Consider the following 13,620-nt stretch of genomic DNA (forward strand, 5'->3'; position numbering starts at 1 on the left):
ACTCAACAAAGTTGGGCCTATCCTCATCCAAAACAACATGCCTCACTATTTCGACACCCACAACCAACCCCTATACAGAGCACTAACCAGACACACAGAAGTGAAAGTCTAATACATCACAAAACTAAAATTATTTACCCAGCACTTAGAGACAAACTAAAATAAAAAAAAAACTAGTGCTTAGGATAAAATGGGGAGGGGATTAAGAATAACGATCAATACACACAAATTCACACTTACACAACAAAAATATTACACCAAAGGCACGGGAGCTAGCCTTCAGACTAGTTTATTGTTTGTTTGTTTTACATGTTTCGGATGTTCCTTCAGAGTTGAAGATAGTTTACTTCCTAGTCCAAACCTCCCGCAGGACGACGGGGGATGGGAGCGGGCAGGGTTTGAACCCTCGACCGTCGATAAATCCGAACGACAGTCCAGCGCGCAAACCGCACGACCAGGCAGCCAGTTTATGAAATGACCCCAAATAAAGAAGAAGGATAAGGACAGGGTAGGCCAGAAACACACTTGCAAACTATGCGGGATAGAAAGTCAGAACCCAGACAAACATTTGTTGTTGTTGTTGTTGTTTTTTTTTTTTGGGGGGGGGGGGCAAACTTCATCAATGTGAGAGAAACTTTAGCGAACATTTTGAATGCCAACAGACTGACCAATGTCAAGATATAAGTCTAGCAATATTTGTAAGATTTGCAATACTTGTGAGTCTAGGACGCTGACTGCAGAGCTAGAGAGGTGGATCCTAGCAATGGAATTAGGAGGCTACAGAAGAATCCTAGGTATCACTTTTAAAGACCGCATCATAAACCAAGAGATTAGAGACAGTATACTGCAGCAATTGGACCCCATGATGACCTGCTAACTATCATAAAAAAAACGCAAGCTAAAAATCTATGGCCATATTACAAGGTCTACGGGGTTCGCAACGACCTTCCTTCGGGGAACAGTACCAGGAAAAAGAAGAATAAGAGGCAGACAGAGAAAGCGATGGGAAGACAACATAAAAGAATGGATGGAACTGTCATTGAAAGAGGAATGGAGAAAGACGGTTGACAAACCTTGCATGGTACCCCAACGGTTCAACAGACTAAGGGGTAGGTGTAGGTAAAAATATTTGTAAAATATGCAAAGCTTTAAGTATAAAACTTAAAGATATAAATATATTCCTGTTAGCAGAGTATAGGAAACAAGTATGAAACATGTACTTGAAAGCTATCTATGAAAATAAAATCCTTAATAGATTCGATCATCTATAGAGAAAGGTTGTACAAAGTAGGGTACAGAATGTTCACTCAAAAGTAAAAGGAGTAAAGTATACATTTCAGTAAATGAACATTGTGTGCAATAGGCCTATGAGGTTTTTAAAAGCACACTCAAACCAATAGAAATTTAATTAGAGAAGAGAAGGACTGAAAAGAGGAAGAATGAATGATTTAGGATAAAAAAAAAGCTTGTAGTTTTGAGACCATTTCTAAACTTGCTAAAATTTAATAGCCACTGTGATTGCTGGCTAAAATATGTATAGATAAATCAGATTAAGGATACTTAGTGTTACTAGTTTGAGGCTAAACTCTTTAAATAGCTATTCATTTAAAAATGTTATTTTCTGTGCACTCACTATAAGCAGCTGTGCATTTTTGCAGTGTTAAAATAAGCATTTTATATTTGTGAAAAAGGATTAAATAGATAGTGATGAGAATGTTTATTCTAAGATGAAAAAGTAGATGATGCATTCTTGATAGGAAATTAACTATTGGTTCATTAGGACTTAAAGATTCCTGGGATGCAATTTAATCCTTCCAAAATAAAGATATGACAATGCAGCTACTGCAGAGGTTTGTGGAAATTTGAAAGGCATTTCATACTATTGACAGAATTTTATTTTTATAGATTTGTCAAAATATTTACTCAGCATTTATTATCTCCATTTCCCATAGAAAAGTTTCAGGAAAATATTTCCTTCTTTTCACCACCTTTGTAAGCACAAGATTTGATCCTGAGAATTTAGCTTCATCAGGTTCAGGCTCTAAAGTATTATATAATAAAAACAAAATTAACATCAAAAGTAGATAAAAGAAAGCAATATTTCTTACCAAATTATTTAAAACCTACCAATCTATAATTGGTAAAAGTATATCTATGCCATTATGCAGTGATCAACTAACTCCAAAAAAGAGTTTATCATATCTATACAATGACAGTTTCTCTATTAATAATGTATAATTTAAAGTTTTATACTAGAAGATATACTAACTTTCACTTATTCTCACTGCTTGTGAGGGTATTACTAGTGATAGTTTAATTAGAAATAAAAATGAAGAAGCTAGAAAGAAGAGGTAGGCCTACTGCTAATAGTTTAATTAGAAATAAGAACAAAGAAGCTAGAAGAGGTAATGCTAATAGTTTAGGAATAAGAACAAAGAAGCTAGTGTCTTTTGGGCACTAAAGACATTGGGGAGAATCAAGTATTTAGTTGTTCAGTTGTACCTTAGTCTAAAATAATATACCCTTCAGTCAATTATCATTGTGAAATTGTATTTTTGTTGAGAGTCAATTAGAACCTGATGGGTGATCAATAGCATCCTTATTTATTTTTTTTACCTCTTTAGACTTCTAAGATAGAGCATTTTCATTTATCAGTCATAAACATATGGATTTAATGCTTAATTAACATAAACAAAATGTTATTAAATTAGAGACTGTAATGGAAATTTTAAAACCAAAATAAAAATCCTATCGTCTTAATGGAGACTTAATGCAAAGATTTTTGGAAAGGCAGTCACTTACTAACCCATTCCATATACCTATGGTTGAAAAAAAACAACAACTAATTACAAACAACTGAGAAATGAAACCCAGCTAAAAATTAAAATAACCAAAAAATATTTTTCTTCATCAGAGTGACCGATCATTTCATCCCTGGTCACTTCATTCCCAATTAAATATCTTTTTACTTTGTTCTAAAATGGTGCTGTTAAGGCTTTGACTTTCAGAAATCATTTCTTTTTCCTTTTTTAACGGCCCCCGAAAGGGGAAAGATGCTATTAGTTTTGTGCAAAATGTCTGTCCATCTGTCCCGTTTAGATCTCGTAAACTAGAAAAGATATTGAAAATCTGACATCACAAGATTTTAGACCATTCAAAGTTCTGATGCAACGACTACTTTTTTTTTGAAGGCAAAAAATCTAATTTTTAAAATCAGTTATGCAAGCAGTTTTATAAAGAGAAAAAGCTAATTAGTATGCATTATAATTTAGACCTAATTTAAAATGAATAGTAATCTTGTAAACTTCATTTTTCCTAAACATTTTTTTATTGCGGAAATTTTTTTTTAGGATTCGAATGAGAGATTGAGTTTTTTCAAAACAATTAGATCAATTATAAGACATCAGTTAGGCCAGGGGAGGTGTGGTGGCTGAGCGGTAAAGCGCTTGGCTTCCGAACCGGTGGTCCCGGGTTCGAATCCTGGTGAAGACTGGGATTTTCAACTTTGGAATCTTTGTCCACTCAGCTCTAATGGGTACCTGACATTAGTTGGGGAAAAGTAAAGGCAGTTGGTCGTTGTGCTGGCTACATGACACCCTCGTTAACCGTAGGCCACAAAAAACAGATGAACTTTACATCATCTGCCCTGTAGACTACAAGGTCTAAAAGGGGAACTAGTTAGGCCAGGTTTACATCTAACTTTACATTCACTTTCACCTATCCTTTGATCTGCGGGACCGTTGGGGCACTACACAAGATCTGTTAACCTTCTTTCTCCATTCTTATCTGTCATTTGTCTTTGATATAATTTCATTTGGATGTTCTTTCTGAAAATATTGAAGCCTGCCTGGGTGGACCACTTCGGGGGCCGATTTTGAGTTTGTGTTTCCACACAAACTGTCTTTTGTAATCTTGTTTTTATTCATGTGAGTGTGTTAAACTTCAGCACACTCAGTCCCTTTATTTGTTCTGATGTTTTTTTGAACCCTGGCGTTCATGGTAGCATTATTTCCAGTATTTGAAATTTAAAAAATGCACATTCTGAGGGGTCTACAGTGCTTTTTTCTGCTGTTCTTCTACTAAAAAATTATATGTCATATATCAAAACTGCTAATCACAGCACTTTATTTATGAAGCCCAGGAAAAAGGAAAGGGGGGGGGGGGGAATTTAGTGATGTTAGCTTAGCTTTTCTTTTTATAGAAAGGGGGTTTTAGCCTCAAAATACCACATGACTACACTTATTACATTTGTTGACTGTAGTTTTCCTTGTTTTTTGTTGGAGAGATTTTTAACCACAAACCTCTCTGGCTATGCTCATGGAATGTAGCAGCTGTAGCTTTGCTTTATTTTTATTCAAAAGATGTTTTTAACATCTATACTTCTATGGCTACGATTACAGAATTTGGTGGCTAGTAATCTTCCTAAGTGTGTGTGTGTGTGTAGTGGGGTAAACTCGAAACACCTATTTAGCTACTCTAATGATATTTAGTGACTTTAGCTTTGCTTTTCTTTTTATTGGAATGGGGTTTTAACCTCAAAACCCCCTTGGCTATATTTTTGGTTAATTAGAGACTTAAACCCTGCTAACTCTAATTTATTTTTTCTTTGGCTAGGGGGATTGGTTAAACTCATTCCCTACAAATTGGCTACTCTCTTGTCATTTTCTTTAGTTTTATATTAAAGAGGAAGGTTTTTAACCTCAAAACCTTAAGGAGGGAGTTTTAGACTAAAAATCCTCTGGCGGGTGGTTTTAAATTCAACCATCCCTTGGCTACATTGATAGAATTTGATGACTCTAGTTTGCTTTAATTTTTTATTGAAGAGGGGGTTTTGAGGCTCAGTAGTGGGTTTAAAACTGAAACCCTTTGGAGAGGGGGCTTATACTCTAATGGAATTTGGTGACTGTCATTTGCTTTGGGTTTTTTTTATTGAAGGGGGGGGTTAGTCTCAAAACCCCATGAAGAGGGGATTTTAAACTCAAAACTTCTCTTGGCTGCACTTATGGAATTTGTTGATTGTAGTTTGGTTTAGTATTTTATTGAAGGGGGCATTTTCAACCTCATCCCAAACCTCCCCCCCCCCCCCCACTTGGTAACATTGTGGCAAGTGATGGTTTCATATTAAAATCTCCCAATAAAAAAAAAATGAACAAAAAAAAAACGGTGACAAAATTCCAGCCAACCCCTTGACTCATTATGTATTTGTTGGCAGATGGAAAACTTCTTTGTGTCTTAATATTGAGTTTGGTTTATTTATTTTGCTGTATTACTGATTTGATTCAGTAAGCTTTCTTCCATTTTCGTGTATTATTTTGTTCTTATTTATTTAATATTGTTTTATTTCAAAAACTAACTCTTCCTTGCTCTTCATCTCCTTCAGCTTAAGTTTTATCCATTCTTAATTCATCAGAAAATTGCAATGCAGCCTAAAGGATGTTAAAAAAAAATCTAGAACTTCTGTAGAAAAAAACTAAAATTTAGAACAGTTGGTAGATAGTCAGAACAGAATCATGATAAAAAGAAATTTAAAGGAAAAATTGGAGAAAAAGTAAAGATTTTACGCTTTTGCATTTCTAAATCTCCAGAATCTGTGGCAAATGCTGAAGGATCAAAAATAAATTAAGTGTTAGTCATATAATATATAATAAGATGTGCATTCTGATTAGTAATTCTAAAAAGCAAAATATAAATAAATAAATAACTTTGTTTCCAATATTACTGACAAAAACTACTATTGTAAAAGCAAAAAAAAAAAAAATATGAAAGAATGATATACATAAGATGTAGGACTACAATATTTACATGTGAGAAAGCTGCATAGACTACCAGTAAAAAGATTATTCACATTTTGAAACATTGCTTCTTTTAAAGAATCAAAGAATATATTAGTAATGTTACACACTGCTACCATACAAAATATAAATCCATAATTACCAAATATTTTTAGGCATCAAACTTTGAATATTTGTAGTTAAGAAATCAATATTTTTTTTTAAAAAGGCCAAAAATAAAACTTACAGTTATCAAAAGCAGACTTGTAAACTAGACCATCTGTTATTATATGCACACCTGCACTCTGATGACATGATGGAATGCTTCTATTTAAAAGCCCTTTAAGAATCTTTATTTTGTGTGAATTTGAATTTGTTTGTTTTAAGACAATTGTACTATTTTAATAAAATAAACCATAATAATAGCCTTTGATGAAATGTAAATGAAGTGATTACAATAAATATCATTGATGTATGTTGGCAGCATACTGCTGGAACTTAAAAATGTGAACTAAAAGATGCCTATACATTGTATAGTGGTGAACCTTTTTCAGTTTGTGGGTCATATAAATTTCTAACTTGTGTATCACAAGCCACATCAGTGCAAAAAATTGACAAGTCTGATTGAACATTATTTTAGATAATACCAAAAAAAACCAAACATTTGTGCATATTTTGTGTGTACTGTTAATGTAACAAGAGTTGAAGACAAAATAAAAAGATTCTCTTTGGTAATGAACATGTAATTATAGTTTTTCATAATCTTGAAAATAAATATAGGAACATAAAAACTCTTATGGTGTGGTGTTACTCTCAGCAAGTAACTTTTTTTTTCACTGTCGTTATAATGTTAAACTTTTTATTTATCTCTTTATTTTTTATTTATCACATGTAAGAGTGATTGTTCTTTGTTTTGGCTGTAAATTGGATGTATGGCCAAGATTTCTTTTTTAAAAATGACAAAATTGTGTAAGTGGTTTCACTTTTTAATTTATATTATGGACCACCAGTGCACAATGGCTCTGTCTGCATAAATGCCCAAAAAAATGCAGGTCACAGCTGGGTTTACGTAGTCATATGAAACATTGTATTCATTCTTAATCTTCGGAATCAAAGACATCGCCATTATTACTATTATATTACGGGACCCAAAATATTTAAATAATAACAATTTTTTGTGCATTTTTTCATCTTTTATAAAATTTAAAGTGACAAATAGTGTTAGTCATTTCTCAATTATTTATGAATTAAATGTAGACTTACAATGTTTAATCTTTGAGTATCCTGATTTCTATGAATTTTTAATATATTATTTTGTTTTTCAGTACTCAGTTTAAACTTATTAAAAGAAATGTTTTCTTCAATAATTTATTTTAATTTTTATACTTTGGTAGCTAATTTGATTTTCTTTAAAATAAAATCAAGTATGTTGGTTATATAATAAAATAAAAAAGGTTAGGTTAGTTCTAGTAACACTACCCCCCTGGAAATTTTTTTTCTTCCCAGAAAACTTCATTTTTTTCTATATTATGCACTGAAAGAGATAAAAGGAATGAAAATACAGAAATTACCGACAATATTGACTTAGCATCTGTGCCTCCAAAATAAGAGGGCCATCCACAGAAAAACATGAATCTCCACATGCCATAATCGCCTGAAGTTCCATAACCCATGAGCTCTTCTTGTACCTAAAAAAAATAAATGCAAGTGCAAATGTTTTTATGGATTGTCAGTGTTAACAAGCCATCACAAAGTCCAATCACAAGTTTTCTCTTCTAAGAGTATTAGTAAACTAGGATATTGATCACAATGAAGAAAAGAATAAATGAATCATTGAATAGAAAGTAAGAGCATGACAATCAACTGAATGTGTTGACTTGAACTACTGTTATTATTTGTGTCAACTTTTAATCAAAATGTTCATATTCGACCAATCTGTATTGAATTGGCCGAAATGAATATATTTTAAAATCTTTTGAGAAGTCAAAAGATTGTTAGTTTATATTAAAATTTGGCTAAAATTCAAAGACACTTTTTATGTGCTAGTTTTAAATAGTTTTTGACTATACCTTTCAGAAGAATAAGATAACTGTTTGAAGATGAAAAGTACTATAATATATTAGTGCATAATTAATGTATATACAAGGAAAAAAACTTATTTTTAATTGCACAAGACAATGGTTTAATGGGTGCAGTGAAGATCACAGTGAAATTATTTTAAAAATTTGCACCACATCAATATATTTATAAAAATTATAAATAATTAAATCTACATATAACAGTAGATTTACATAACTGAAGAGATACCGGATTACTGAGTACTAACATCTATCAATAAAAATTACATTTACTAGAATTATGTAAATTTTCTAACAATGATAAATGTGTTACTTCTGCCCCATAAATAGAAATGTGAAGCTAAGTACTAAACAATGAATTCTACCTAGTCTTATACAACAATTTGAACACAGCTGACAGAGATAACCGTTAGGCAGATATTAGACAACCAATGGCTCTATTTTAACTGTATATCTCTCAACAAAACAATTAGACAACATAAATACACAACAAATAAAAGCTTCATTTAGTAGGTAGCAATTATAAGTTGTAAATATAAACACAAATGAGAAGATAAGTGCTGAAACAATGAATGATATATACTAAGACTAAGACTAAGACTGCTTTATTGATCCTTACGGAAATTTGTCGTGATTACAAGGACATTTGATTACAAGGACTCGTTTCTCATATAAAGACAACACAACAGAAAATACACATAAATACAACAGCCACAACATAAAGAGTTCATTCAGCGACTACACACAGGTATCTTGGTGCATTTCATGTTCCCTGATCAATGAGTGGCAGTGATAGAGTCTGACCGAGTGAGGTACGAACGAGTTTTTGTACCGCTCCGTTCTTGTTTTGATTGACAGCAGTCGCCCACTTCGCAACGACCTGGCGTAGTTCTGATGGAGCGGGTGGCCGTTGTCTTCCAAGATTTTTTCGATTTTTCTTAGGCACGTTTGTTCAAAAAATTCCTTTAAATGTGGTAATGTTGCGAGTGTAATTTTTGATGCTTTTTTAATGATGTTTTCTAGACGTTGCAACAGTTTAGATGAGGCATTGCCTTGCCAACAATTTATTCCGTACGTTAGCAGATTTTGTACAGTCGCGCCGTAAAATGTCTCAAGGATCTTCTTGTTTAATTTAAAACTGTTGAGTTTGTATAGAAAAAAGAGTCGCTGGGCTGTTTTCTTTGTCAGAGTTCCAAGGTGGTCTTCCCATGAAAGCTTGTTGTTGATGATAACGCCTAGATATTTATATGCCTTTACTTGTTCTATAGATGTAGTGTTTATTTGCAGTTCACGTATAGTTTGTTTTTTCTTTCTAAAATCTATTATAAGTTCTTTAGTTTTTGTTACATTCAGTTCTAGAAAGTTGTCGGTGCACCAGTTTGTAAATTCTTCTATCGAGCTTCGATACTGAGTTTCGTCTCCTGAAATAAGACCGACTATTGCAGTATCATCAGCAAATTTAATGAGTTTAACTGAGTCATAGATGCTTCTTATGTCATTAGTGTAAAGAGTGAATAGTACAGGAGAAAGTACACAACTTTGTGGAGCACCCGTACATAGTACTCGAGTTGACGATTTGGTGTTGTTGACTTTAACATACTGGGGCCGTTGGGTTAAAAAGTTTAGAACCCATGCTTGTAAGTAAGGGCTTACATTTAAGTTACTCAGTTTGTTTATCATTAGATGTGGCTGTATGGTATTGAAAGCCGAGGAGAAATCTACGAAGAGGACTCATAGCATATGTTTTGGGTATATCGAGAACGAGATGCTTATAAAGCTGGTCCAAAAGCAATAGAATGGCATCCTCAGTTCCTCTATCTGCATTGTATGCAAATTGGTGAGGGTCTAGGCTGTTATTGACTTTAGCTACATGTTGTTTAAGCATATATTTTTCAAAACATTTCATAACAATAGGTGTTAGTGCTACTGGGCGGAAATCATTTAAGCAATCTATTTTTGGTTTCTTAGGCACTGGTATGATTTCTGAAGTTTTCTAGATGTGTGGAATTACGCACGTTTGCAATGACTGGTTAAAGATATGACAGAAGATAGAAGAAATTTGCTCCGCACATAGCTTGATCAGCTTGCCACTAATTTTGTCAGGTCCAGAAGCTTTTGTTACGTCTACTCTTTTAAATAACAAGGTCACTTCATCCTCAGTTACAAAATTGACGTAGGGCTCTTGTTTTCCTTTGGACAGAGTGTTGAAAAGTTCTTTGTTTAGATCAACAAAATCTTCTTTGTCAAAACGAGAATAAAAATAATTTAGTTCGTTGGCGAATTTCTCATCATCAGCCACTAAAATTTTTTCTCGTTTTGAGGCGCATTGCAGCCTGTTATTTTCTTTAATCCCTCCCAGCATTGTTTTGAGTTGTTCTTGGTAAAGAAATTCTCAATTTTTTTCTTTGTATGTTTTTTCCCCTTCAATTATTGCTTTTCTCAGTTTATTTTTAGCATTTATAAACTCTTCGTTGCTAGCCTTATACTTTGTTTTCTTTTCAGTAATAAGGTGTTTGATTTTTTTGGTCATCTAGGGCTTATTGTTTCCATAGACTTGTATTGTTTTTGTTGGAATTGTTAACTCCTCGCAGAATGATAGATATGAGTTAACAGTTTCTGTTAGTTCGTTTATGTCTCTCAATAAAGATTTCCCAGTTAGTTTTCTCAATGCATCCTCGTATTTTTTCTACAGCCTCTTCAGACCACATCTTGACCGTTTTAAGAGTAGGTTTGTAATTTGGTATAAGATGGACTAATACATGGTCAGATTCTCAAAGTGGGAACAAACTTTTACATTTGTAAGCCTGCTTAATGTTTACGTAGCATTTGTCGAGCGTTCTGCCCTGCCTTGTGGGGAGGGAGACATACTGGCAATAGTTTGGCAATGTGTTGTCAATATTTAGGTTGTTGAAATCTTCAGTTACGATACAAACAGAGTCCGGGTGTTTTGATTGTACATTGTGAAGCACATCAAAAATTATTTCCGACGCAGTCGCTGTGCCAATTAAAGGCATAGGTAAACTAGGCAACTACCTCCGATTGGTGGGGGCTTGCAAAGCACTTATAATATTTTTTTGGGGAAAAGAAATAGTAAAACCTGTGTTGAATGTTTTTGTTGTAGTACACAAGGTTTTACATCATTTTTTTTTAAATTGCATCATTTTATTTTTTCCATTTTTTTAAAATACTATCAACTCACTCTTAGATCCTCCAGCTTAGATGATTTCATAGCGTCATTACTTAAAACTATTTAGCATAAAAGGCACCCATGCAATGAAGGAAGAAATGAATCAAAATTTCAAATAATCGACATTTTACTGTCTACATTTCTTGCTTTGTATTCAGTATACATATGTCAGGCAAAGATGAATGGGAAAAAGGGGTACACCTTAGAGACATTCGTAACTTTGCTACTAAGCCCGTCTCTATCCATTTTAATAACACACATCATAGGGGTACCACCGACCTCCTCGTCACTGCTATACAACAATGCAACGACAAAAACATCCGTCTGCAGATCGAAAACAAACTTATTTACATGTCAGGCACCCTCCAACCTAACGGAATCAACAACCAGCACACTTTTATTTAATACGCGATGGGCACTAACACCACGGTACCCCCTTTTCCCATTCATCTTTGCCTGACATCTCCACCCCTTACGTTTTCCCGCGTTTTTACACCAGCGTAGCTCATTTCTTTTCTGCCTCGATAGAGAACAACATCGGACAGATAAGTTAACTTAAGACTATTTTGTGTTAATTGTTTTTTGTTTTTTATTTTTTGATTGTTTTGTAGCTGATGAAGGCCTCGTGGCCCAAACGTCCTTTGTTTTACTTGGTCCGGCAGGGTTAAATATATGCATGTTTTTCGTATTTTCTATACATATAAAGGCAGCACTAGGTACCACATTTTTAAAGAGAGACAATGGAGAATAAAAACAATATAAAGGACTGAACTGACCAGAGCACGAATTAGTCCTCCAAAATAATTACTCTGCCTAGCAATGTAGGGCTAAGCAAACTAACCATTAGACCATCCAGATCTCCATAAAAATGTCACAAATCAGAAAGATCTTTTTATGGAAATCTAGATGGTCTAATGGTAAAGTTATGTTTGTGACATAGTATTAGGAACAAAATTAGCTCTTCCATTTTGAATTTTCAACAAAATAAACTTTATTTGCACTTAGAATTAAAAAAAAACTTTTAAGCCCAACTGGATGACTTCCAAAAGAATTAAATTTAATAAATGACTGAAAATTTTTTAACTTAATGTAATTTAGGTAACCTATTAGTGATATTTAAATCACAGATTTAAAGATTCTAGGCTAGATACAAGACTTGCTCTACATAGTTCAGAAACTATTATAAAATTTAAGTTATAGTAAAATGTGGTTTTGGCTTACTTACCATTGCCTGTGTGATGTCATTGCCTGATTTCAATAGTTGAACACTTTTATCAACACCTAACAAATAGACTATAGAATCACTTTCGGCTTTTATAGTGACATCAACTTTCTCTCCAGGTTTGACTTGAGTCTTACTGAATTCAACAGTTATCTAGAAATTCAAATGAGAAAATTCTATTTCGTAATATATGCAAGCTAACGTTATTTCATTTTATGTTCACACTAAGCTTACATAAATATTCATGTATACATTTTATTTTAATAAATCTTATGGTACAGTGTGAGGTAAGCATTCCAGACTGTCATCACAACAGTCCTAGTTCTGAACCCTTCCCCCCAACCCCATCCCCTGCTGTTCTGCAGGGTGCTTGGGCTAGAACATAAAAATCTTCTTTTCTGAAACATTCCCCTTTCAAACCTTGCAATCTATAGGTAGATTATGTCAAGGTCATCTGTTTCTATTGCTGATGGTTTACGAGGGGTGTGGCCAGAATAATGACTAACCATTTTTCCTTTCCCCAACTAGTGTCAGGTACCCTTCAGAATAGGGTGGGACTCAGGGGGAATCCAGAAATTCAAAATCCCAGGATTCAAACCTGAGACCAATTGATTCAGAAACCCTTTACAGATATTCCTTCAAAAAAAAAGAATTGTTGATTTCAATGCTGTTTTAGTTCTCTAATGGCACTATGCAAATAAGCTCTTTCAAGAATTCATTCTAGCATATAGAATAAGAAATACACCTTTAACTTTGTGTCTGAGTATTTTATTAATTATTAGTATTATTTATGTTAGTAAGTAATTAATATTTTTAGGTGTTATTGCTAAGTTATTTTTTTATCTTCTGTCCTGAAGTGTGTCTAGCTCAACACGATTTTACAAATGGTGTTGCTCTAGTCTAATGTGAATATTCATTTGTTATAAATCTCAACGCTCTTTTTTGCAGCTGTTTCTTGATGTTTTCTTCAATTGGAGAGTCCCAAAAAGAAAACACATATTCTAATATTAGTCTAACCAAGGTTAAATAGCATTATACTTTTATGTTCTTGTTTGATTTTTTAAAATTATTTCATCAATATGGGGACTCCATGATGATGATAATAATAATCTTTATTGTCCGTAAGGAAATTTGTCTTACAATTTGTGCATCACACCAAACAAAACATTATAACTATAAAAAAACAAAAACTCACTCATAATTTACAAGTGAAAAGTTTATAGCAGATTGCTTCTATTTAATGATTTGATTGCCAGGGGAACAAAAGAGTTTTTGTGTCTGTCTTTGCTATTGGTGTAAAATCATAAAATCCTGACCCAAAGGGTAATTTTTTATTTCTAAAGAATCTTTTTAGCTTTTTTA

At 33.3% G+C, this 13,620-nt stretch overlaps 1 protein-coding gene across 6 annotated transcripts in view; it reads right to left on the bottom strand.

The window, feature by feature from the left end:
• LOC106054556 (CD109 antigen-like) overlaps nt 1-13,620 on the bottom strand; it is a 72,239-nt gene that overhangs the window by 23,370 nt on the left and 35,249 nt on the right. For 4 of the 6 annotated variants that reach the window (XM_056037110.1, XM_056037112.1, XM_056037108.1 and 1 more), the window contains exons 16-18: nt 12,262-12,411; nt 7,343-7,459; nt 6,019-6,076 (exon numbers count right to left, since the gene is read on the bottom strand). In XM_056037110.1, the coding sequence (XP_055893085.1) occupies nt 6,019-6,076; nt 7,343-7,459; nt 12,262-12,411 (325 nt within the window). Of the gene's footprint in view, nt 1-1,923; nt 2,042-5,561; nt 5,601-6,018; nt 6,077-7,342; nt 7,460-12,261; nt 12,412-13,620 lie in introns of all 6 variants that reach the window. The other 2 variants (XM_056037107.1, XM_056037106.1) reach the window with 2 other exon arrangements.

Source organism: Biomphalaria glabrata, chromosome 8 (assembly GCF_947242115.1).
Source record: "Biomphalaria glabrata chromosome 8, xgBioGlab47.1, whole genome shotgun sequence".
In the NCBI taxonomy this organism is placed as follows: domain Eukaryota; kingdom Metazoa; phylum Mollusca; class Gastropoda; family Planorbidae; genus Biomphalaria; species Biomphalaria glabrata.